Source organism: Sparus aurata, chromosome 17 (genome assembly GCF_900880675.1).
Source record: "Sparus aurata chromosome 17, fSpaAur1.1, whole genome shotgun sequence".
Classification (NCBI taxonomy): domain Eukaryota; kingdom Metazoa; phylum Chordata; class Actinopteri; order Spariformes; family Sparidae; genus Sparus; species Sparus aurata.
Window position 1 is genome coordinate 36,440,356 of NC_044203.1, and position 27,003 is coordinate 36,467,358.

At 39.9% G+C, this 27,003-nt stretch overlaps 2 protein-coding genes across 2 annotated transcripts; both read right to left on the reverse strand.

Annotated features, from left to right (window-relative positions):
- Positions 1 to 2,265: 2,265 nt before the first annotated feature.
- LOC115566950 (tripartite motif-containing protein 16-like) lies at positions 2,266 to 4,545 on the reverse strand. The gene has a single exon (XM_030393037.1). It carries the CDS (start codon positions 4,424 to 4,426, stop codon positions 2,744 to 2,746), a length of 1,683 nt encoding a protein of 560 aa, XP_030248897.1. The 5' UTR covers positions 4,427 to 4,545; the 3' UTR covers positions 2,266 to 2,743.
- Positions 4,546 to 11,857: 7,312 nt separating this feature from the next.
- On the reverse strand, positions 11,858 to 26,171 carry LOC115567790 (E3 ubiquitin/ISG15 ligase TRIM25-like). Its single transcript, XM_030394636.1, has 2 exons — positions 24,462 to 26,171; positions 11,858 to 14,477 (listed from the first exon to the last, which is right to left on the reverse strand). Exons 1-2 carry the CDS (start codon positions 26,131 to 26,133, stop codon positions 12,790 to 12,792), a joined length of 3,360 nt encoding a protein of 1,119 aa, XP_030250496.1. The 5' UTR covers positions 26,134 to 26,171; the 3' UTR covers positions 11,858 to 12,789.
- Between the last annotated feature and the right edge of the window lie 832 nt (positions 26,172 to 27,003).

The following is a 27,003-nucleotide window of genomic DNA, read 5'->3' on the forward strand; positions in this document are numbered from 1 at the left end:
GCAGGTGGAGCCACACACACATTTTCATATTTTTTCCATCAGCTTTGTTTGAAACCCTGAAATGACGACAAGAAGAAACTTTGTTCATGTTGGTTTATTCATGATGTGAAGCTTCAGTTTGTTCACACGTCCCATCAGTAAAGTCTGGTCACTGACTCTTGTTCAGTGATTTCATCAACAGATTCACTTCATCTGAACAGTTTGTTTGAGCAGAATCTCAGCTACCAACAACACATTCATCAGTCATCTCCTTATTGATTATGATCAGGATATTTACAGCGTTATATTACCTCATAGTTCCTCATTTGTAAATCGATTCAGATGACAAGAACAACATTTAGAGGATCAGACAAATAAATGTAACTAGAAAAATTGCATTGACTGCGAAAATACAGTGTGAATGCTAAAGGCTGAAGCGAAATCTGCTGAATGTACTGCCGAAAAAAATGAAAAGGCTGAAAAGCTGAAAAAGCTGAAAAGGTTGAAAAGCTGAAAAGGCTGAAACACTGAAGAAGCTGAAAATTTAAAGGCTGAAAGAGCTTAAAAAGGTGAAAAAATGCTGAAAAAGTGGAAAGTTAAAGGTAGAAAGAGCTTAAAATGGCTGCACACATGCTGGAGCAGGAGCAGAGCCAAAGATGAAAATGTCCCCATAAGAATGAATAGGAAAACGGTTATCGCAAAAATATTTATATATTATAAAGTTGGATTGGTGTCTCTAGCTCAAAAGAAAGATGAATACTTCAAAAAGCTGAAAAGGCATAAAAGCTTAGGAGCGCTATAAGAGTTTAAAAAGTTTAACATTTTCATAGCTGAACATGAAGCGGAATGTTTGAAGGAGTTGAAAAGGCAGAAAGATGAATATTTTAAAAAGCTGAAAGGGCAGAAAAGCTGAAGGGGGCTGAAAGAGTTGAAAAAGTTGAACATTTTAATTGCTGAACATGAAGTTGAATGTTTGAAGGGGCTGAAAAGGCAGAAAGATGAATATCTGAAAAGGCTAAAAAGCTGTAGAGTAAGAGGGCTGAAAGAGCTTAAAAAGATGAAAGAAGACTGAAAAGGCCGCCAAGTTGTAGAGTAAGAGGGCAGAAAGAGTTTATAAAGGTGAAAAAAGGCTGAAAAGGCTGAAAAGTTGTAGAGTAAGGTTAAAAGTTAAAGGCAGAAAGAGCTTAAAATGGCTGCATTGTCTATGTGAAGTAAAAGATGTGGGATCCAAATCCAGCTGAAGAGAATTCTTTCTCCAGTTTTCCAGCTGCTCTCCACTCTAAAGATGATGTCACGCACTCTGGCTCACCCAATACACACGCATTCTTCAGATACACACGCTGGAGAAGTAGCGGAGACAAAATGTTCTCATAAGAATAAATGGGAAAATGCCTCCCAAACCCCAGCCATTTTTAAAAAAACTATAATGGTTATCGCCAAAATATTCTTATGTTGAGTGAGAAGAGACATTGCTGAACTCGGTCATATGGTTTTTATTTCTGGAGAGTGAGAAATGAGGGCAGAAAAGCGAGAGACAAATCAGTCTAGGCTCAAAATTACCATTGTGGGTAATGGGGGAGTTGCTGCAGTTCTTGTTGCTCCAGGGCCTCCACATCCAAACCTGTAAGTCCTACATTTGAAAGGAGACCAGCTGAAAGCCAACAAGATTTCTTACATTTCTATGCATATATTGTCTATGTGGAGTAACATATTTGGGATTTAAATCAAGCTGAAGATAATTTTTTCTTGAGCTGTTCCAGCTGCTCTACTAGCGATGATGTCATGCACTCTAGCTGACGCAGTACACACCCATTATAAACTCAGAAGACGGGCTAAAAATCCTTAAAACTAAATCTGTGATTTTTTCAAAACCGTACAAGATTTTTAAAAGCTGAATACAAGTCCAGTAGTTCAAGGCCTACTGACTCGTTTAAAGTTGGAATGGTGTCTCTAGCTGAAAGTATGAGGGATAAGAAGAGGTTGAAAGGCAAGGAGTTTTGCAGAGGATTTTAAGATTTTCCCATTTGCTGCAATGTTAATTTTTTTTTTTTTAAAAACCTGAATATCTGAAAAAGCTGAAAGGTTAAAAAGCTGAAAAGTTGTAGCAGAATGAAATTTGAAAAAATCCTCATAAGGATGAATGGGAGAAATTTTGCAGTAAAAGCTGAATATTTCCAAAACTATAAAAGGTGGAAAAAAGAAAAATACAATCAGTAATGTCCTTAAAAAGCTGAACATTTTGATGGTTGAATGGTTTCTTGTAGGAGAAAAAGCGTGTCAAAAATCTTAAATGATAAAGATCATTTATTAGATATAGAAGTCAATTTATCATCTCATAATTGTGTTTTCATTTCAATTTTGAGTTTTCATATTTCTGTTTCTATTTTACTGGCAGAAATGAGCCTCCACAGAACAAAACATCTCCAAAAAAATGAAGGTGTGCTGCTTTCTCTCTGAAGACTCACGCAGTGGAAGAGAAACAACAACATACAAATACATCAGTACAAATATTCAACATGCAGTTAGAGCACAGAGACGCTCACATTTTAATAACAAGAAGAATCAGTGGAGGTCAACAAACCTCATCAGGAGCAGTGAGAGCCTCCGTGGCTAAACAGACACAGGAAGGAGTGTCACCTAGAAACACCTCAAACATTTACAGAGCAACAAACCAGGAGGCGGCAAAGTACCTCCCACAAAGTTTGATTGACAGCTGAAGATATGACACAACAATTTAACTCAGTGTCCCTTAAATGTCTTCTGTCTATTTCAGTTTACACAACTCAGCAGAGTCTTCATTTTGGGAAATGAGCCGAATTCCAGCATAGAGAGGTTCAGTGAATGTGGTCTGGACTCTGTGGAGGAGAGTCATGGTGTCAGAGACTCTGTAGAAGGACAGAATACCTGCTCTGTGATCCAGGTACACTCCAACTCTGGAGGACCGAGGATCTGAGACGGGAGTTTTGATGTTGTTGTAATAAAACTCATAACTGTCTGTGGCACAATTTAATGACCAAGATTTGTCATTTAGTCCAAATAGAGATTCTTTTGACCTCCCTGTTCTGCTGATATTCTTGTATGCGACTGCTACACAAAGTCGTCCTCCTCTCTGTCGCCACTCCACCTCCAAGTAACAACGTCCAGTCAGACTCTCTCTACTCAGGACCTGAGACCACAAAGTGAATCTGTCTGGGTGATCAGAATAAGACTGATGTTGACTCACTCTTGTTGCTTCTCTGTTCCCCTCAGATAATAACAGCAGTGTGTTTGCTGTGTTTGGATCCAGTGTGAGTTCACATGAATATCTTAAGAAGTCAGCTCTGGTCTTGGGTTCTGGTTGTGACAGTAAAACATCCACTTCAGTCTCTGTCAGTGAGATGTTGGTCCATGTCTCTCTCAGGACGTCCTGTAGTTTGTCTCTGAGCTCTGACACAGCTGCTGTCACATCCTCAAAGTACTTGAGAGGACGGATCTTGATGCTGGATGAGTGTGTAGACTCACTGAGTGCTGACAGTGAGGGGTAGTTGTGTAGAAACTGGTTGTGATCCTCTGTGTGTGAGAGCTTCTTCAGCTCAGCGTCTTTCCTCTTCAGCTCAGTGATCTCCTGCTCCAGCTTCTCCTGAAGCTCTTTGACTCGACTCACTTCAGTTTCCTGCTGGGATCTGACCTGCTGCTTCACATCAGAGCGTCTTTCCTCCATGAGACGGATCAGCTGGGTGAAGATCTTCTCACTGTGCTCCACTGCTTTATCAGCAGAGCCATTGATGGCCTCCACCTCCTGTTGAAGCAGCTTCACATCTTCCTCTCTGTCCTGGATTCTCTGCTGGATGTTGTGTCGACTCCCCTCCAGCTCTCTCTGCCTCTCAGTCCTCTCTGCTGCAGCTGACACTGTGTCGTGGCCTTTATGTTCCTCCACAGAGCAGAGATAACAGATACACTGCTGATCAGTGCGGCAGAACATCTTCATCACCTCATCATGATGAGAGCAGATGTTCTCCTGGAGCTTCTCTGACGGCTCCACCAGCTTGTGTTTCTTAAATGTAGGTGATTCATAATGAGGCTGCAGGTGTTTCTCACAGTAAGAGGCCACACACTGCAGACAGGACTTAACTGCTCTCAGTTTCCTCCCAGTGCAGACATCACAGGCCACATCTTCAGGTCCAGCATAGCAGTGATCAGCAGGAGCAGCTTGGAGTCCAGTCTTCTTCAGCTGCTCCACTAAAACTGCTAACATGGTGTTTTTCAGCAGCTCAGGCCTCGGTGTGAAGCTCTTCCTGCACTGAGGGCAGCTGTAGATCCTCCTCTCATCCTCTGTGTCCCAGTGGTCTTTAATACAGTTCTTGCAGTAGCTGTGTCCACAGGGAGTAGTCACTGGATCCTTCAGTAGATCCAAACAGATCGGACAAGAGAAAGTCTCTCGGTTCAGCTGAACTGCTTTCTGCTCCATTTCACCGCTCAGTGTCAACGACCATCTGAGTTTCACTTACTAATAACTGAAACTAATTTGAGCCCTTATCTGACCAGGGAGTGTTTGTGCAGTGAAGGAGTTCTGTCATCTCAGATAAACCCTCCTTCAAACTGTAGATCTAAAAGGAAATACATGTGCAGGGTTGAGCTCGCTGTTTTTGAGAGCTGAGAGAAGAGGGAGGGCTTATCAAGCTGAGAGTCGTTCCAGGAAGAGGAACTGCCAGGGGCGTTGCCAGACACTTTTTACTGGGGCACGTGTCCCTGTAAACATGCGCTGTGCCCCCCTGTAAAATTGCAGATGAAATTTCACATTGAGTCTACTTTTCATCACAAACAGTTTATAATTACAGAATGGAGTAGTTGACAGCTCCTGTGACAGGTGAAAGCAGGAGAAGATGCAGGTGGACAGTCTGAGGGAACAGATTCCATAGAAACAGGTATATCTGTTGAGGAGGACACTGGTCAGACGCAAGACTGATGGGGGGGGGGGGGGCCTGTGCCCCTGTAAAGCTGCAGGCCTAGCAACTCCCCTGGGAACCGCTCTGTGAATCATGTAGAACTGCAGACTTTGTTAAAGGCTGCAAATTTCTATAATCTGTCTGATTCATGTTGCAGCAGAACAAACACATCATATTTAATAGTCAAACACTGACAGGAAATGTAGTCAAGTAAAAAGTAAAGTATTTCCCTCAGAGATGTGATGTAGTAAAAGTAAAAAGCAGCATGAAAATGGTGAAAACAGGTGGGAGCTGCCTGTGTTTGCTCCCTCCCTTGCTTGCTACTCAGAGGAACAGACCACACCCGCCCCAAATATGCTCAACACAAAGTAGGGATAAAATAGAAAAATTATCTTTCTTTATTAATGCAAAAATAGGTTTAAAAAAAAGTCTATTGTCTGGAGGGGAGGGAGCAGAGGTGCAGGGTACCTGTAAGGGTGGTCAAGAGTCTCTCTCTCTCTCTCTCTCCATCCTCACCTCCTCCATCACCGTCTGGTACGGTGCTGCCACTGCTAAGGACAAGAGCAGACTGCAGTGTATCATACGCTCTGCTGAGAAGGTGATTGGCTGCAACCTTCCATCCCTTCAGGACCTGCACACCTCCAGGGCTCTGAGGCATGCAGGTAGGATTGTGGCCAGGGTTCGAATTACACAGTGGCTTTCGGGGTAGCCCTATTTTCCAGTGTGCACCGCTACTAAACATGTCACACGCACATACGAAATGCGCAGCAACGCGATCAATTGCAGGGTAACTGCGAAAAACATTCTACTGTTACTACTACAAACAGTTAATACTATTAATAGCATTTCAGAGAGGCTAAATGACAACATTATAAGGCTACTGCTTCAAAATCAAAGAATACATTTAATAATCAGAGCAAAAAAAAAAATAAATAAATAAATACAAAATCACAAAATCAGCAGGGACACAAAGTTGTTCTGCTTCTCATACACACTCCTTTAAGAATCACACGTGGTAAAGCAATAAAGCTGAACATTTGTCAAACATCGTTAAGAAACTTTAGAAATAAAGAGACTTCTTGTGCGTGTATTATTATTATTTCCATTGCTGATATCAAAAAGGGATGAGTGCAGCTTTAACAATTGTATTTGGAAAACACGAACAGGACACATGCAGAACACAATTTCTCACTCAGAACTGAGATCAGAACTGTCGTTTCCTTTCTCTCTGTGGATTGGTACAATGGGTGGGTAAATTGAGTTAGGGCTGAAAGTTCTATTTACAACAACGCAAAGAGAGCAGGTTCAAACGCACTGAAAGCGATGATAGGCGCGAGTCAATTATCGCTTTCAGTGCAGGCAAGTCTGATGCCTGCAGTGATCAGATCTGACATGTCAACACCACAGAACAAGCAGTATTTTAGAAAAAGGTCGCTATCTATGAAAAATCTTTGGATAATACAGATACCCTCATTAATTTGCTTGGCCTATACATTTATTTTGTTGGGTGCTGTTACTTTCCTCAGTAGAACACCGGTAAAGCCCCAGCGGACCAGCCATCGCATTTTATCTTTTATTTTTTCTTCCAGCTGGGTTAAAGTCACATAAAGCACAGCTTATCATAACTCTACACTATGTGAAATAATCGCTGTTGTTAGGTTTATATAGCAGGCTCCGTGAGTCGGACACCGACTCATGGAGCAGCTCCCGGTCGGTAAGAGCGCAGCAGAGCCTGGCCGTTGTGACGGCAGGAGCAGTCACACCGAGGATCAATAGCCGAGGAGCAGCGGAGGCTCCTCCCCGCCGGACTTTAACGGCTTTTATCTTCGCGTCATAGCGCTTTCGGTGCGTGTTCGGCCATTTAAAACAATAGGTTTACTTTATGTACAGAAAATCAAAATCTATGTGACACAAAAATGAACAGTGTTTTAGAGCTCCCCCTAAATGTCTCAAAGTAGGCTTTCAGGGGAGCTCAGGTCCTTTTCAGGGGAGCCGAGCTCCCCTTAGCTCCCCCGTAATTCGAACCATGATTGTGGCCGACCTCTCCCATCCAGTCACAGACTTTTTGACACTCTCCCCTCTGGCAGGAGGCTGAGGTCCATCAGGACCAAAACCTCCATTCACATGAACAGTTTCTTCCCTTCTGCAGTTGGGATCCTTAACAAATCCCGGGACCCCCACCCCCAATGGCACTGACACTAGCCATTTTTATACAGGGCAGCAAGCCGCCAATTTGGCCGTCTTTTTTGTGGCTCTGTCCACGGTTTTAGACAGAGGGCGGCAAATTGGGGATCTGTTTTGGTCGGCCAATTTGCCGCCTCGGAGGGTACACTTATTTCCACCTCCATTGCTATCTAAAAACAAGGCGTCAATGTGCTGGCCATTGTGTGAGATGGGTGGAGGTGTCGATAACGTGCACTGTTGTGCGAGCCACAGCCAGTGAGTTTTAAAACCAGGAAACAGCTGATCACAGCAGTCAGTCCATCACTTCATCTGCGGACATTAAGATGAACAACTGGACAGCCGCATAGATCCAGGAGATGCTAGCGTTTCCTCGGTCTCTGTACCTGTTGTGTCTGCTTGTTGTTGTAGCGGCAAGCTACTAACGGTCGCTACTTTCAAATTAAAATCCCCCTGCTAAGTTCCAGTTCGAAACTCCAATGGGGTGCAATGTAAAGCTCTTATTTTGAAGACAAAATCGTTGTCATTGTTCACAGCCCAACTTCGAGCTTCACATCACGTCACATGTTTACGCCTACCCCAGAGGCGGCTTTGGGAAAAGGAGAAATATTACGCCTCCGTTTTAGAAAGACAGGGTGGCACATTGCCGCTCTTACCTTGGAGCAAATGTGCCACCTTTTCTATCTAAAAAGGACTACTGACACTGACTCTCGCTCACAATTACATTTTTTTTTTTTTTTTTGCACATTCCTGTACAGCTCTTGTGTCTTTATTCATCAATCATCTCACATTTTATCTCTCTATTTTTTTGTATTGCATATATTATAGTATATTATACTATTTGTTTATTGTTTGCAATGTATGCACCTTCTTCATCAAGACAAATTCCCCACTTAGATTCCTGGTGTAAAACCCTTCTTGGTAATAAATCTATTTCGGATTCTGATTTATACACTCTGTGAAACACTCTCTCTGACAAATTCTTCAATATTTCTTCCTTCTTGTAAATTTGGGAAATGTTCTACATGTATTTATTCTTTCTCTGTAAAAATACACTGATCTTCAGTCACACCAGATAAAATGAGCTTCTTTTATTATGTACGTATATTTTAGCAGTTTGTTGATGATAAAGTGAATCAATAGACTGAAACAAACTGTTCTTCCCTCTCGGCTGCAGTAAATTACTGTCTGAACGATATGACGTGAATGTGACAGAAAGCTTTGAGTATGAAATGTGTTCACATTGGAAAAGCAACAGATGAAGCCACTAGTCAGGATTCTACTTCAGTTCTTGATGTATTCTGAAGTTTCTAGTTGGTGTGACTCACAGGAACGATGCAAACAGGCTTAATGCAGCAAGTTCATTTAGAGCACATGTGCAGTGACAACATGAATACTCGCGGCAGTGTGTTGATATTATTATAAAAGAAGTAGAAATACAGTATGTCGGCACATCACTTCTGTATGTCTTAAAGAAGGTATCACGCTACAGAGGCTCATTGAAGTGAAGGTAAATATTAAAACGTGTGCAGAAGTTATTCAGTGTAGATTTTCCTCTGTCATTAAAATAACAGCAGGTTGAACCACATGTTTTCATATTTTCTCCATCACCTTTGTTTGAAACCCTGAAATGACGACAAGAAGAAACTTTGTTCATGTGTGTTCAGTGACTCTGAGAAACATCAGTTCTCAGCTCAAGACTCTGGTTCTGTCTGGAAGGGGCTCAAACAGATTACCCAAATGCCCCCCCCCCCCCCCCCCGACACACACACACACACCGTCAACGACCTGCGACTTGTAAATGAACTGAACGACTTCTACTGTCACTTTGATAGACAAAGGTACCGGAGTGCGTAAAGACAAACCGATGTGTAATTGTCACAGAAAGCCGGCGCTGTGGCTCCTAAAGAGGCGTGGTGGTATATGTCATGTCCCCGCTGACTGTTTATAATCATGTGGATGCTGTTATAATGTGTTGGGATTTAGATCCTAACCCATCAAACATCTAGCTGCTTGGCTCTGTGTGAACAAACAATGGCGGAGAATTGGCGAAGCACAGCTGCGGCGGAAATGCGGTGACTCTGTGAAAAAGGCTACTGTCTGGCCGGTTCAAGTCCAGCTACAGACCACAATATGGAAGTGGACTGGTAGCTGAAGAGGTGCCAGTCCACTTCCTAGGTTACTGTTGAGGTGCCCTTAAGCAAGGCACCGAACCCGCCATGTGTGCTCCCTGGGTGCTGACATAGCAGCCCACTGCTCCTAGCTTGTGTGTGTATGTATGTGTACACTTAGAATGTGCAGCTAGTGATGGGTTAAATGCAGAGGACAAATTTCAGGTGTGTTTCATGTCTGACAAATAAAGACACTTCTTCTTCTTCTTAAAAACTCTGTATTGCTGCCAAAACCGCCTTACCAATGTTTCCAGTTAAGTCGCTGGACATGGTGGCAGGCACCATGAGAGCATGGTAAGGAGACATGACTAACAGTGCATCGCAATCACTTGTCTGCGTACCAGAGAAAAGACAGCGGATAGCGCTTATTCGCATCAGTGAGCTTTTAATTTGGTAATTCCAGTGACAGGCAGTGTAGATTTGCATATTAGCTAAATATTTAGTTTCACCCATGGCATTACATAGCTAAGTTAACATTAGACTTCATTGAATTTACCTTTGCTGAAGCAGCAGGAGTTTGTTAGCCTCTCATCTGCTAACCGGTAGCCCCTAAACAAACCCAGTCAAGTAAACAAACTAACGTAAAGTGTAAATTACCGGTATGCCACTGCTACAGCCAGTGGCTGCGGAAGCTGTTCGCGGCAGCTCTTGTTGGTTGAAATCAACACGAACACATTATTAATTAATTCGTTATAACGAGAAAACAATCTTTGTTATATGGAGATAACGAAATAAATTGATACGTTATCACGAGAAAACAACATTTGTTATATGGAGATAACGAAATGAATTAATACATTATCATGAGAAAACATTTGTTACATTGAGATAACCAGATAAGTCGTTATCACAAGATAACAGTGCATAAAAAAAAGAAAAATCCATGGCCTTCTCGGCTTCTGTAATATTTGACATTTAACTTTTAGATTTAGATTTGACATTTAGATTTAGATTTGACATTTAGCTTAAGATTTAGGTTAAACATTTGGATTTAACATTGAACATTTAACGTTCAACATTTGGATTTAGATTTAACATTTAACATTTAGATTTATATTTAACATTTAGATTCACCATTTAACACATAACATGTAGATTTAGATTTAAAATTGAGATTTAGATTTGACATTTAGCTATAGATTTAGGTTTAACATTTAGATTTAACATTTAACATTTAGATTTGACATTTAGCTTTAGAATTAGATTTAACATTTAGATTCACCATTTAACATTCAACATGTAGATCTAGATTTAACATTTAGATTCACCATTTAACATTCAACATGTAGATCTAGATTTAACATTTAGATTTAGATTTGAGATTTAGATTTAGAATTAGGTTTAACATTCAGCATTCAGATTTAACATTTAACATTTAGATTTAGATTCAACATTTAGCTTTAGATTTGGGTTTAACATTCAGATTTAGATTTAACATTTAACATTCAACATTCAGATTTAACATTTAACATTTAGATTTAGATTCAACATTTAGCATTTACACTTAGATTTAACATTTAACATTCAGATTTAGATATAAAATTTAACATTTAGATTTATATTTGACATGCAGATTTAGATACAACATTCAACATTCAGACTGTGATTTAACATTTAGATTTAGATTTAACATTTAACATTTAGTTTAAGATTCAAAATTTAACATTTGACATTTAGATGTAACAATTAGATAAAACATTTAACATTCAGATTTAGATTTAACATTTAGATTTGGATTTAACATTTAGATTTAGATTTAACATTTAACATTTAGATTCAACATTTAACATTTAGATTTAGATTCAACATTTAACATTTAGATTTAGGTGTAGCATTTAGATTTAGATTTAACATTTAGATTCAATATTTACATTTAAATTTAGACCTAACATTTAACAATTATATTGAGATTTAACATTTAACATTTAGATTTAGGTTTAACATTTAGATTTAAATTTGGCATTTTGATTTAGATTCAACATTAAATATTTAGATTTAGATTTGAAATGTAATATTTAGATTTAGATTTAACATTTAACATTTAGATATTTATGGGTATATTTTAGCAGTTGGTTGATGATAAAGTGGATAAATAGACTGAAACTACAGTTTCAGCCCCCTCTCGGCTGCAGTAAGTTACAGTCTGAACGATATGATTTGAATGCAGCAGAAAGATTTGAGTGTGAAATGTGTTCACGTTGGGAAAGCGACAGGTGAAGCCACTAGTCAGGATTCAGTTCTTGGTGTATTCTGAAGTTTACAGTTGATGTGACTCACAGGAACGATGCAAACAGGCTTAATGCAGCGAGTTCATTTAGAGCACATGTGCAGTGGCAACATGAATACTGGCTGCAGTGTATTGATATTATTATACAAGAACTGGTACTTCAGTATGTCGGCATATCACTTCTGTATGTTGCAAAGAAGGTATAACACTGCAGAAGCTCATTGAAGTGAAGGTAAATATTAAAACGTGTGCAGAAGTTATTCAGTGTAGTTTTTCCTCTATCATTAAAATAACAGCAGGTGGAGCCACACACACATTTTCATAATTTCTCCATCAGCTTTGTTTGAAACCCTGAAATAACGACAAGAAGAAACTTTGTTCATGTTTGTTTATTCATGATGTGAAGCTACAGTTTGTTCGCACATCCCATCAGTAAAGTCTGTTCACTGACTCTTGTTCAGTGATTTCATTAACTGATCCTCTTCATCTGAACAGTTTGTTTGAGCAGAATCTCAGCGACCAACAACACATTCATCAATCATTTCCTCATTGATTATGATCAGGATATTTACAGCTTTATAAAACCTCATAGTTCCGCATTTGTAAATCGATTCAGACCACAAGAACAACATTTAGAAGATCAGACAGATAAATGTAATTAAAGAATTCTGTACAAAGTGGGGAGAACTGTACGGGAGCTCATTTCTGCCACTAAAAGAAAAAACAATAAGACGGAAACTTCAGAATAAAAATATTGTCATGGTGAGACGTAATTATGAGAGAAAGAGTCAAAAGTATGACATCAAACATGATAATGATCAGTTATTATTAGAAATAAATGTCTCATGATTGTGTTTTCATTTCAATTTTGAGTTTTCATATTTCTGTTTCTATTTTACTGGCAGAAATTAGCTTCCACAGAACAAAACATCTACAATAAATGAAGGTGTGCTGCTTTCTCTCTGAAGACTCACGCAGTGGAAGAGAAACACCAACATACAAATACATCAGTACAAATATTCAACATGCAGTTAGAGCACAGAGACGCTCACATTTTAAAAACAAGAAGAATCAGTGGAGGTCAACAAACCTCATCAGTAGCAGTGAGAGCCTCCGTGGCTAAACAGACACAGGAAGGAGTTTCACCTGAAAACACCTCAAACATTTACAGAGCAACAAACCAGGAGGCGGCAAAGTACCGCCCACAAAGTTTGATTGACAGCTGAAGACATGACACAACAATCAGCGACAGACATGAAGACAACATGAGAATGATTTAACTCAGTGTCCCTTAAATGTCTTCTGTCTATTTCAGTTTACAAAACTCAGCAGAGTCTCCGTAATCATAACTGAACCTAAGTCCAGCATAGAGAGGTTCAGTGAATGTAGTCTGGACTCTGTGGAGGAGAGTCATGGTGTCAGAGACGCTGTAGAAGGACAGCATACCTGCACTGTGATCCAGGTACACTCCAACTCTGGAGGACTGAGGATCTGAGACGGGAGTTTTGATGTTGTTGTAATAAAACTCATAACTGTCTGTGGCACAATTTAATGACCAAGATTTGTCATTGTGTCCAAATATACATTCATTTGTGCTCCCTGCTCTGCTGATATTCTTGTATGCGACTGCTACATAAACTGCTCCTCCTCTCCACTCCACCTCCCAGTAACAACGTCCAGTCAGACTCTCTCTACTCAGGACCTGATACCACACAGTGAATCTGTCTGGATGATCAGAATAAGACTGTGGTTTACTCACTAATGTTGCTTTTCTGTTCCCCTCAGATAATAACAGCTGTGTGTTGGCTGTGTTTGGATTCAGTGTGATTTCACATGAATATCTTAAGAAGTCAGCTCTGGTCTTGGGCTCTGGTTGTGGGTTTGACAGTAAAACATCCACTTCAGTCACTGTCAGTGAGATGTTTGTCCCCGTCTCTCTCAGGACGTCCTGTAGTTTGTCTCTGAGCTCTGACACAGCTGCTGTCACATCCTCAAAGTACTTGAGAGGACGGATCTTGATGCTGGATGAGTGTGTAGACTCACTGAGTGCTGACAGTGAGGGGTAGTTGTGTAGAAACTGGTTGTGATCCTCTGTGTGTGAGAGCTTCTTCAGCTCAGCGTCTTTCATCTTCAGCTCAGTGATCTCCTGCTCCAGCTTCTCCTGAAGCTCTTTGACTCGACTCACTTCAGTTTCCTGCTGGGATCTGACCTGCTGCTTCACATCAGAGCGTCTTTCCTCCATGAGATGGATCAGCTGGGTGAAGATCTTCTCACTGTGCTCCACTGCTTTATCAGCAGAGCCATTGATGGCCTCCACCTCCTGTTGAAGCAGCTTCACATCTTCCTCTCTGTCCTGGATTCTCTGCTGGATGTTGTGTCGACTCCCCTCCAGCTCTCTCTGCCTCTCAGTCCTCTCTGCTGCAGCTGACACTGTGTCGTGGCCTTTATGTTCGTCCACAGAGCAGAGATAACAGATACACTGCTGATCAGTACGGCAGTAAATCTTCATCACCTCATCGTGACGAGAGCAGATGTTCTCCTGGAGCTTCTCTGACGGCTCCACCAGCTTGTGTTGCTTTAAAGCAGCTGATTCATAGTGAGGCTGCAGGTGTTTCTCACAGTAAGAGGCCACACACTGCAGACAGGACTTAACTGCTCTCAGTTTCCTCCCAGTGCAGACATCACAGGCCACATCTTCAGGTCCAGCATAGCAGTGATCAGCAGGAGCAGCTTGGAGTCCAGTCTTCTTCAGCTCCTCCACTAAAACTGCTAACATGGTGTTTTTCAGCAGCTCAGGCCTCGGTGTGAAGCTCTTCCTGCACTGAGGGCAGCTGTAGGTTTTCTTCTCATCCTCTGTGTCCCAGTGGTCTTTAATACAGTTGGTGCAGTAGCTGTGTCCACAGGGAGTAGTCACCGGATCCTTCAGTAGATCCAAACAGATCGAACAAGAGAAAGTCTCTCGGTCCAGCTGAACTGCTTTCTGCGCCATTTCACCTCTCAGTGTCAACGACCGTCTGAGTTTCACTTCCTGATAACTGAAACTGGTTTGATCTCTGATCTGAACTGTGTGTGTTTGTGCAGTGAACGAGGCCTGTCAGCTCAGTAACATCCTCCTTCAGACTGTAGATCTGAAAGGAAATACATGTGCAGGGTGGAGCTTGCTGTGTTTGAAAAAAGAGGGCAGGCTTATCAAGCTGAGAGTCGCTCCAGGAAGAGTAGCAGCTCTGTGAATCATGTACGACTGCAGACTTTGTTGATGGCTGCATGTTTCTATAATCTGTCTGATTCATGTTGCAACAAAACAAACACATCACATTTAATAGTTACATATTTGTTCTCCTTCATGTCAGAACAGGTTCAGGATGTGGCTGAGTGACATGTGGAGACAAGAGTCAGGACTTGGGAGACAGTCATGTGACAGCACTGTGTCAAGTCACTACATTACGTCAACAATACCGTAAAAGTCGTCTTTTTTTTTTTACAAAAGCCTAACATTGAAATAATCTTGTGAGTGTAAAAAAGTCAGAAGTATTTTCACTTCTAAAATGTTTTATTTCTTCAACATTTTCTTCTCAGAGACCTTTTACTCATCATGTAGTGCTGAAAGCCACAACACAGACATTGTAGGTGTTTAACTGCAACACCACAGCTGCACCTTCTATCAATCAATCACTACACTTTGATCACCTTCATTGCTGTTTTTATACTCTTTACTTTATTGCTATTTCTAGAATGTTTACACAGACATTGCACTATCTCATGTTCATACATTTAAATAAATAGATGTATACACATACACTTTATTCCTGCTGTCTATACTTTTATTTGTATAATTTGTCTTTGTAATTTTCTATCATTTTGGAGATGACAGGAAGAATACTGATTGGTCTATAGTTGCTGATTTCAGATTTACTTCCAGATTTGAAGACTGGGTTCACCGTGCTCACCTTCCAGTTAGTCGGCACAACAGAATGCAGATGAAATATTGACTTTTAAAGTGATGCCAAAAATGTAAATATTGTATTTAATAATGTTTTACCCCACCATAGAGTACACATATGAACAGGTATGTGCAGAGGGCGGAGCTAAAGGTGCTCGGCCACCTGCCCCTTTGCCCCTGAGGTCCACAGTGCCCTTTAGTCCAGGTGTAATAGACGTAGCTGTAGTAGTTCTGTTTAATAGTTTTGTCAAATTGAAGGTAATAGTTTTTTGGTTGTTTTGCTAGTTTGGAGAACAGAATAACATTCTTTGCATTCAAATGTGTTCCATGAAGTTTTCCTATCTTTTCCCCTTTTGATTGATCTTCTAATAGTAGAAATCATTATATAGAATATGTTTGAGAAAATCATGGTCAAGAATCTAAAAGCGTGCATTATCAAACAGCTTTTTACTCAATCTGGAATTCTAATATAAAGCTGCTCAGTGTTGATGGTTGTGTCATCAGTAGTTCACTCTGCATCTTATACAGTTTTAACTGTGTATCATTAATTGTTTTTATGTTTGTCATAACTTCTGGTGTTTATCATGATATTTCATTCTGCAGTCTTGCTCTGTAGTTGAGGAGCTTTAACCTCCAACACATCTGTGGTTAGTAGGATGACGGCGCCCTCTTGTGTTGGAACATTTGACCTGTTTTCATTCTGTCATTTGAAGGTGAATAAAATCAGAGTTTTAAAATGAAAACCTCATCAAGTTCAGGAGTTTTTCTGCTGCTGACATCTTGTGGCCTTTTTGCTGTGAGTAAATGTTTACAAAACACATTCCACTTCAACAAAAGACAGAAATTATTGCTGGAATAAAAATGTATTCTTTGTTCATGTTAAGGAAAAAAGGAAACCAAATACTAAAAAATGCAGCTGAGAAATAAATAAGTGCTGTTCAGGACAAAGGGTCAAGGTGATGAAGTGTTCCAGCTGACGGTGTTTGTTGTTTGTGGTTGGTGCTATTTGTTACGTGCCCCCAGAAAACAGAACCTGAAGGACACAGGTCGCAGGTCCGGACACTAACAGACTAACTGGTCCCTTGGTTTCTAAAAGGAGGCGGTGGGAATAAAACACACAGCCGCCTGCTGATTCTATAAAAATGAGAGACAATCAAAAGGATTGGACCCAAAAACCAGAGTTACAGTGAGAGTCACTGAACAGGGGGGATGCAAGATGTATGGAAACTAAACAAAAGACAAAAATCTCAGACACACTCGACTCAGATTTTCTCTCAAACAGAAAACACAGAAAGCCGACTGATGGTGTCGACTGCCTGAAGACACACAACCAGCTGAGATGGGGAACTGCAGCCCTCTTATATCGTCTCCCAGCTGCGGGACTGCAGCAAGCTGAGGGACAACATCACAGGTGAACCCAACAGCTCCTGATGACCCGGGACCTGGATCTGGAGAAAGTTCTATTCACATCAGGACCTTGGAGAATATCTGACCTCTGTCCAGAACACATCCCCCCTAAAAGACGACTAATCTAACAGGTCTGTTGGCAAAGCACCGAAAGGAAAACTCCCACTTCGTTATAATCTCAGAAGGAAAATGTTGCCAACAGAAATGGATCAAGATGTTTGAACCTTCCTTCCAACACAGTCAGACTCAGTCACAGTCATGATGCACAGAGTGAATTACTTTTCACAAATAGAACAACAACTTGTTTAATCAGCGACCACACGCGACAAACAATCAGAGACTAAATCGTCCTTTTCCTTTGACGTGCTGGATTTCAAGTGATCGTTCCTGCAAGGCGAACCTCCAGCAGAGAAGCCGACGGTTGATGAGAACTGACCTCTGCAGGATCAACAATGGGTTCTGGTCAGTGTAAATCAACAGAGGTCCAGACAGAGATTTGGAAATGCTGGTGTCTCCTTCTCAATAGTAGAGTGAATAAATGTAGTTTAGTCGAGTAAATAAATGACTGTTGTTGGAGATTTGTTTCCTCACATTATCACAGCCAAACATTTGAATTCCATCTTTATCTTAAAATGATTCAAATGTAATTGTTGGTCGTAAAGACAAGTGAAGTTTATATTAAAATCTTCAAACACACACCGGTCAACCTGAAGTTCAGCAGGTAGAAGCCTGTGTGAGCTGAACATTCAGACAGCGTCAGTGGACAGAGTGACAGAAATAATCTGTTGTTGGGATATTAAAGCCTGTAAACGTCTTCTGAAAGATACCTGAAATAAAGACACAAGCCTGAAAATGAGCAGAATATGTCTCCTTTAACTAAAAGCTGCAGACAAAGTGAGCGGAGCTGCTTTAACCTCCACTACATCTCTGGTCAGCAGGATGACGGCGCCCTCTTGTGTCCTGCATCAGTTTTCACAGTTCACTTGTTAACCTGCTGTGATGTTCACTGCAGGAAGACATGTGGAAACTTCACTGAGCCTTTGGCAGCTTCAAACAACATCAGTAATGACACATTACAAAGATATGTAACATCACATTGTGTCACTTTGTTCACAGGAGTCACAGCCTGGAACACTGATGTAGTTTTTTAGGTCACATGGGAAAGATGGGAGAGAAGAGTTTCACCTTTACAGATATCATTCAGATCAGCTCTAAGCTTGTAAATAGTATTTAGGTATGTGAGATTTGAGGGTTTTTAGATTTAACATTTAGAATTAGATTCACAATTTAGCTTTAGATTTAATATTTAGATTTAACATTTAACATTTAGATTGACATTTATAATTCAGATTTAGATTCAACATTTAACATTTAGATTGAGATTTAATATTTAGGTTGAGATTTAATATTTAGGTTGAGATTTATTATACAACATTTAACATTTAGATTTTACATTTAGATTTGAGATTTAGAATCAGATTTAACATTTAATGTGCGCAGGTGGTTGAGTGGTTAGAGCGCATGGCATATATGTAACCGACCCCGTTTCAAATCTCGGCTGGATGTCCTTTGCAGCAAGTCACATCCCTCTCTCGCTCCTGTATTTCCTATCTGTCTACTGCTTTCTATGCCAGAAAAAATCTTTAAAAAAAAAAGATTTAGATTAATATTCAACGTTTAACATTTAGATTTAGATTTAACTATAACATTCAACAATTAGATTTATATCCAACATTTAACTTTGAGATCTTACATTCTGATTTAGATTTAACATTTCGATTTACATTCAACATTTAACACTTCGATTGCGATTTAACATTTAACATTTAGATGAAGATTTAACATTCAACAATTAGATTTATATTCAACATTTAACTTTAAGATTTTACATTTTGATTTAGATTTAACATTTCGATTTAGATTCAACATTTAACACTTTGATTGCGATTTAACATTTAACATTTAGATGAAGATTTAACATTCAACAATTAGATTTATATTCAACATTTAACTTTTAGATTTAACATTTTGTTTAAGATTTAACATTTCGATTTCGATTCAACATTTAACATGTAGATTTAGATTTCACATTCAACATTAAGATTTTGATTTAACATTTAGATTTGATATTTAGATTTAGATTTAACATTTACATTTAAATTTAACATATCTATTCAACATTTAGATTTAGATTAAGATTTAGATTTAACATTTAGATTTATAGTCAAAATGAAACATTTAGATTTAACATTTAACATTTAGATTTAGGTTTAACATTTAGATTTCGATTTAAAATTCTACATCAACATTTAACATTTAGATTTAGATTTCACATTCATCATTAAGATTTAGAATTAACATTTAGATTTGATATTTAGATTTAGATTTAAAATGTACTTTCAAATTTAACATATCTATTCAACATTTCTATTTCTATTCAACATTTAGATTTAGATTTAAAATTCAACATTAAATTTATATTAAACATATCATTTTTAGATTTAACATTTAGATTACGATTTAACATTTACAATTTAGATTTAGTCTTAGATTTAACATTTAGATTTAACATTTAGATTCAGATTTAACATTTAGATTTAATATTTAACATTTAGATTTAGATTTTTTATTAAGATTTATTATTGACATTATTTTCTTAGAAGAGAATTAAATATCACAAAGTTCACAAATATTGCTGTAAATCTGGTCAAAAGGAACATTTTAAAATTCACATATGTTTTTTAAGCGTGGTTTATTGCTGAAGTTGTTGTTTATTTTAGCATGCACAACTTTACAATTGGTGCCCCATACAAGTCAGCATAAAGAAACATTGTGTTATTCACATATGGTCGCTCAGTCAGCCTCCATCAGCAGAGGTTCTGGGAGGCAGCTAACCGGCCTCCTGCTGCCAACACTGGAGGACACTGAGGAAGAGACATCACTGGATGTCTCTGGGAGTGAATGTCTGTCCAGTATCTAATTTAAAACTGGTGGTGCTTTTGAAGTAGAAACATCCTCCACTGATTAAATCAAGTTTATTTTGTTTAGGTCTCTGAGACCCTAAAAATACCTTAAAATAAAAAAAGGCTGTGAAAAAAGCTTTAAATCCAACAGAGCGGAATGTAAACTGTGTCGGCTGGCAGAGGGAATTCTTTTAATGTGACACAAGATGAAGGTGACAGTTGAAGGGGAACATGGCATCTAGCATCAGTGCTAAAGATGGATTATTTGGGAGAAATGCCTCGCTGTATCAAGCTCTGCACGGAAAGATACCACCCAGAATTGTTTGTTAAATATCTGACGTCAGAATGTGATGCACACTTGTACACCTGGCTTTAATATGAGTCTTGTCATCCATCTCCAGGGACCACTTGTGATTGGATCTTACTTCCTGCTTTATATGCAAATACATGGATCAAGAGAGAAAGAGCGTCATGTACAACATTTGCAGAATTTACAAGAAGACAAAGACAGCATTTTGAGAAGTTTATAAATTGCCTCCTAATTCAACAACTCAAAACTATTTCATGTAAACTACCACCGGATTCCCTTAACAAAGGTAGTGATTTTAAGAGTTGTTGAGTTGAAACAAACTTTATATACTTTGTGAAACTTTGTCTCTGACGGATTCTTACTCATTGTCTCCTTATTGTAAATTCAGCATTAAATTAGAACATGAGTTTGTCTGTCTCCTTGTAAAAAGTGTCAGTTTGTGGCAGCATGTCTGTACCAGCCTGTCTTCTTCTGTGTCTAAAGTGCTAAAGTCTTACCTGCCAACACTGATCAGCTGTTTGACGCTTAACATGTATCATTTAGAAATAGACTGAACATGAACCAATATATAGTGGTGGAAAAAAGTTTTCAGACACCCTTAAAATTTTACACAAACTCAAATATTATCATGAAATATTTGTGGAAAAATCTTTTTTGTGTTTCAAAAGGTGCAGCTGCATTAGACAGAGACAAACAAATACAAATGATCTTTTTTACTGTTTATTATTTACAAGAAAAACTAACAAAACTAAACTCTTGACAGACACTGACATATGTCAGTTCCTCAACATTGTCGGTATCAAAGTCAACAAATAACAGAGAATGTGTTCAAAACTGAACAAAAAATAAATAAACCATCACATTATCAAATTAATATTTAGTAGCCCTGCCATTAGCACACAGTAGAGCTCTAATTCTGGCTGGTATGTTCCCCACGAGCCTTTCACACTGTTCAGGGGTAATCTTGTCCCATTCTTCTTGAATTAGTGCTTTTAATTCATCCAAACTCTTCGGTTTACGCTTTGAAATGGACCTTTTGATAATCCACCACAGATTTTCAATGGGGCTCATGTCCGAGGATTGAGCTGGCCAGTCTAAGACCTGGATACTGTGCTCCTGCAGCCAAGTTCTACTGGTCCTGGATGCGTGGCAAGGGGCATTATCTTGTTGAAATATCCAGTTGTTTTTTTTTTAAACATCTGTTTATTGGTTTTTCATTAACAGGGCATTGTGTGAGTATGAGTTACATCAAATGTCATAGAAAGATATGTTGCTCATCAACAGAAGCAGCCCAAAATCAAAACAAAAGATACATCAAATTACAGGGTTACATTACCTTATCGAGACCACAGCAGAAAATCACAATGGTTATTATTGTCTTGTTTTTGCATAGTCAATAAAGGGTCGCCAAGTCTTGTAAAATTTGTCATCTGAGCCTTGTAGGGTGAATCTGATCTTTTCCAGCCTCAGGTGCTGCATAACATCTCTTATGAATATAGTGTAAGTTGGGGGTTGAGCCTGCTTCCAGTTCAATAAAATTAATCTACGCGCTAGCAGGGTTATAAACGTCGCCATAGTTGAGGAGAGTCCTTTAAGAGGACTGTCTTCTCCTGGTACCCCAAACACAGCCGAAATATCCAGTTTTGACCTCAACGGAACAGTGCACGTGCAGATGGGAGCATGTGGGTTTCGAGAATGGCACAATACTTGGCAGAGTTCAGTGTGCCATCACAGACAGTGAGATGACCAACACCAGCAGCACTCATGCATCCCCAAACCATGATACTGCCCCCACCATGCTTGACAGTAGGTACTGTATATGCTTGAGATAATGCTTCGCCTGGCCTTCTGCGTACCCTCACGTTAGCAGGAGGAAGATAAAGCTGGTAACTGGACTCATCTGACCACAGAATCTTCTTCCAATTCCTGGCTGTCCAGTTCTTGTGTGCTTGGGCCCAACGACATCGGGCTAACCTTTGTCTCTCATTGATCAGGGGCTTCTTGACAGCCTTGTAGGACCTTAAGCCATGATCTAAAAGTCGGCCACGTATAGTGCGGGTGGAACACTGGACACCGGTTTCACCACTGCTGCTGAAGCTCCTGTGATGTCATTCGGCGGTTTTCCCTGCACATGCGATTCAGGATGCGGTCATTTCTTGCTGAAGAAACCCTTGGACACCCAGATCTTGGTCTATCTTCCAAGCTGTTGGTTTGTCTGTATTTCTGCAGAGTGTATCCAACTGCTGAAGGACTGCATCTGCACTTCCTGGCTATCTGGGCCGCAGCTGTACACTTCCTGGCTGAGTGTTTCCTGCGTTGGGTTCCTTGTCTTAGCCATTTTTGTCTCTGGAGAACTTTCAAATGTGCTGGCTTTATATAGACACTATGCACGGCAAAAAAAATTGTGTCTTTTGATAAAAAGCATGACTTTCATTAGTGTATCACTGGTACCAAAATGACCCCATACTCAAAATTTCTTATGTATTTTAATGGAACCAATCAATTTTAAGCTTCCAAATGGCTGTTTTAGGATTTGTTTAGTATTTTAGTTGTGACTGTACTGAAAGAAATTGCACTTTAAGACCTAAAGGTGATTCTTAATCCGATTTTTCACAAATGCGTTTGGTGTCCGAAAACTTTTTTCCACCACTGTAGGCTACTTCTTTGTTCCATTGGAGAAAGTCCCAGACTCCCTTAAAAAATGTGTCAGTTTAGTGAGTTGTTGAGTTAGGAGACACTTTATAAACTCTGTGAAACACTGTCTCTTACTAATTCTTCGTTATTTGTTCCTTCCTGTTAAATCGGCAAATGTTCTACATGTATTTTATTCTTTCTCTGTAAAAACATTGCTCTTTAGTCACACCACATCAAAGGAGCTAATTTCATCATGTACATATATATTTAGTGGTTGGTTGACAATAAAGTGGATAAATAGACTGAAACATGCAGTTGTTCCCTCTCAGCTGCAGTAAATTACCATCTGAACGATACAACATGAATGTGGCAGGAAGCTTTGAGTATGAAATGTGTTCACGTTGGGAAAGCGACAGATGAAGCCACTGACAGTCTTCTACATCAGTTCTTGATGTATCCTGAAGTTTCTAGTAGATGTGACTCACAGGACCGATGCAAACAGGCTTAATGCAGCGAGTTCATTTAGAGCACATGTGCAGTGACAACATGAATACTGGCTGCAGTGTGTTGATAGTATTCAGCTGCTAGAGAAGTAGCACTGCAGTATGTCAGCATATCACTTCTGTATGTTGTAAAGACGGTGTCACGCTGCAGAGGCTCATCGAAGTGAAGGTAAATATTAAAACGTGTGCAAAAATTATTCAGTGTAGATTTCCTCTGTCCTTAAAATAACAGCAGGTGGAGCCACACACACATTTTCATATTTTCTCCATCAGCTTTGTTTGAAACCCTGAAATGACGACAAGAAGAAACTTTGTTCATGTTGGTTTATTCATGATGTGAAGCTTCAGTTTGTTCACACGTCCCATCAGTAAAGTCTGTTCACTGACTCTTGTTCATTGATTTCATCAACAGATTCACTTCATCTGAACAGTTTGTTTGAGCAGAATCTCAGCTACCAACAACACATTCATCAATCATCTCCTTATTGATTATGATCAGGATATTTACAGCTTTATAAAACCTCATAGTTCCTCATTTGTAAATCGATTCAGACCACAAGAACAACATTTAGAGGATCAGACAAATAAAAGTAATTAAAGAATTCTGTACAAAGTGGTGAGAACTGTACGGGAGCTGATTTCAGCCACTAAGAGAAAAAACAATATGATGGAAACTTCAGAATAAAAATATTGTCATGGTGAGACATAATTATAAGAGAAAGAGTCGAAGTATGACATCAAAAATGATAACGATCAGTTTTTATCATAAATAAAAGTCTCATAATTCATTCATATTTCTGTCTATATTTTTCTGGCAGAAATGAGCTTCCACAGAACAAAACATCTACAATAAATGAAGGTGTGCTGCTTTCTCTCTGAAGACTCACGCAGTGGAAGAGAAACAACAGCATACAAATACATCAGTACAAATATTCAACATGCAGTTAGAGCACAGAGACGCTCACATTTTAATAACAAGAAGAATCAGTGGAGGTCAACAAACCTCATCAGGAGCAGTGAGAGCCTCCGTGGCTAAACAGACACAGGAAGGAGTGTCACCTAAAAACACCTCAAACATTTACAGAGCAACAAACCAGGAGGCGGCAAAGTACCGCCCACAAAGTTTGATTGACAGCTGAAGACACAACACCACAATCAGCGACAAACATGAAGACAACATGAGAATGATTTAACTCAGTGTCCCTTAAATGTCTTCTGTCTATTTCAGTTTACAAAACTCAGCAGAGTCTTCAAAGTTACAGAGCCTAAACCCAGCATAGAGAGGTTCAGTGAATGTGGTCTGGACTCTGTGGAGGAGAGTCATGGTGTCAGAGACGCTGTAGAGGGACAGAATACCTGCTCTGTGATCCAGGTACACTCCAACTCTGGAGGACTGAGGACCTGAGACGGGAGTTTTGATGTTGTTGTACAAAAACTCATAATTGTTTGTGTAACAATTTAATGACCAAGACTTGCCATTGTGACCAAATAGAGATTCATTTGTCCCCCCTGCTCTCCTGATATTCTTGTATGCGACTGCTACATTAACTCCAAATCCTCTCCACTCCACCTCCCAGTAACAACGTCCAGTCAGACTCTCTCTACTCAGGACCTGACACCAGTAAGTGAATCTGTCTGGATGATCAGAATAAGACTGTTGTTTAATCACCAATGTTGCTTTTCTGTTCCCCTCAGATAATAACAGCTGTGTGAGTGCTGTGTTTGGATCCAGTGTGAGTTCACATGAATATCTTAAGAAGTCAGCTCTGGTCTTTGGTTCTGGTTGTGACAGTAAAACATCCACTTGAGTCACTGTCAGTGAGATGTTTGTCCCCGTCTCTCTCAGGACGTCCTGTAGTTTGTCTCTGAGCTCTGACACAGCTGCTGTCACATCCTCAAAGTACTTGAGAGGACGGATCTTGATGCTGGATGAGTGTGTAGACTCACTGAGTGCTGACAGTGAGGGGTAGTTGTGTAGAAACTGGTTGTAATCCTCTGTGTGTGAGAGCTTCTTCAGCTCAGCGTCTTTCCTCTTCAGCTCAGTGATCTCCTGCTCCAGCTTCTCCTGAAGCTCTTTGACTCGACTCACTTCAGTTTCCTGCTGGGATCTGACCTGCTGCTTCACAGCAGAGCGTTTTTTCTTAATGAGACGGATCAGCTGGGTGAAGATCTTCTTATTGTGCTCCACTGCTTTATCAGCAGAGCCATTGATGGCCTCCACCTCCTGTTGAAGCAGCTTCACATCTTCCTCTCTGTCCTGGATTCTCTGCTGGATGTTGTGTCGACTCCCCTCCAGCTCTCTCTGCCTCTCAGTCCTCTCTGCTGCCACTGACACTGTGTCGTGGCCTTTATGTTCGTCCATGGAGCACAACATACAGATACACTGCTGATCAGTACGACAGAAAATCTTCAGTATCTCATCGTGACGAGAGCAGATGTTCTCCTGGAGCTTCTCTGACGGCTCCACCAGTTTGTGTTTTTTAAATGTAGATGATTGATAATGAGGCTGCAGGTGTTTCTCACAGTAAGAGGCCACACACTGCAGACAGGACTTAACTGCTCTCAGTTTCCTCCCAGTGCAGACATCACAGGCCACATCTTCAGGTCCAGCATAGCAGTGATCAGCAGGAGCAGCTTGGAGTCCAGTCTTCTTCAGCTCCTCCACTAAATCTGCTAACATGGTGCTTTTCAGCAGCTGAGGCCTCGGTATGAAGCGCTTCCTGCACTGAGGGCAGCTGTAGGTTTTCTTCTCATCCTCTGTGTCCCAGTGGTCTTTAATACAGTTCTTGCAGTAGCTGTGTCCACAGGGAGTAGTCACCGGATCCTTCAGTAGGTCCAAACAGATCGGACAAGAGAAAGTCTCTCGGTCCAGCTGAACTCCTTTCTGAGCCATTTCACCTCTCTGTGTCGACGAACGTCTGAGTTTCACTTCCTGATAACTGAACTGGTTTTTAAGCTCTGATCTGAACAGCGCAGTAAACGCAGTCAGTCAGCTCAGATACACCCTCCTTCAGACTAAAAGGAAAGAGAGAGGAGAAGAGAAGAGAAGAGGCTGGGCTTATCAAGCTGAGAGTCTTTCCAGGAAGAGGAGCAGCTCTGTGAATCATGTACGACTGCAGAGTTTATTGATGGCTGCATATTTCTATAATCTGTCTGATTCATGTTACAGCAGCACGCACACATCACAATTAATATTTACATATCTGTTCTCCTTCATGTCAGAACAGGTTCAGGATGTGGCTGAGTGACATGTGGAGACAAGAGTCAGGACTTGGGAGACAGTCATGTGACAGCACTGTGTCAAGTCACTACATTACGTCAACAATACCGGAAATGTCGACATTTCTTACAAAGTGAAAGCCTAACATGAATAAAAAAGTAAGAAGTATTTTCACTTTTGAAAATGTTTTATTTCTTCAACATTTTCTCCTCAGAGACCTTTTACTCATCATGTAGTGCTGAAAGCACAACACAGACATTGTAAGTGTTTAACTGCACCATCACAGCTGCACCTTCTATCAATCAATCACTACACTTTGATCACCTCCATTTCTGTTTTTATACTCTTTACTTTATTGCTATTTCTAGAATGTTTACACAGACATTGCATCATCTCATGTTCATACATGTTAATAAATAGATGTATACACATACACCTTATTCCTGCTGTCCATACTTTTATTTGTATAATTTGTCTTTGTGTTTCATTGTTTATTATTATTTGTTTTCTTACATACATTTTATTTATTGATTTACTATTCTA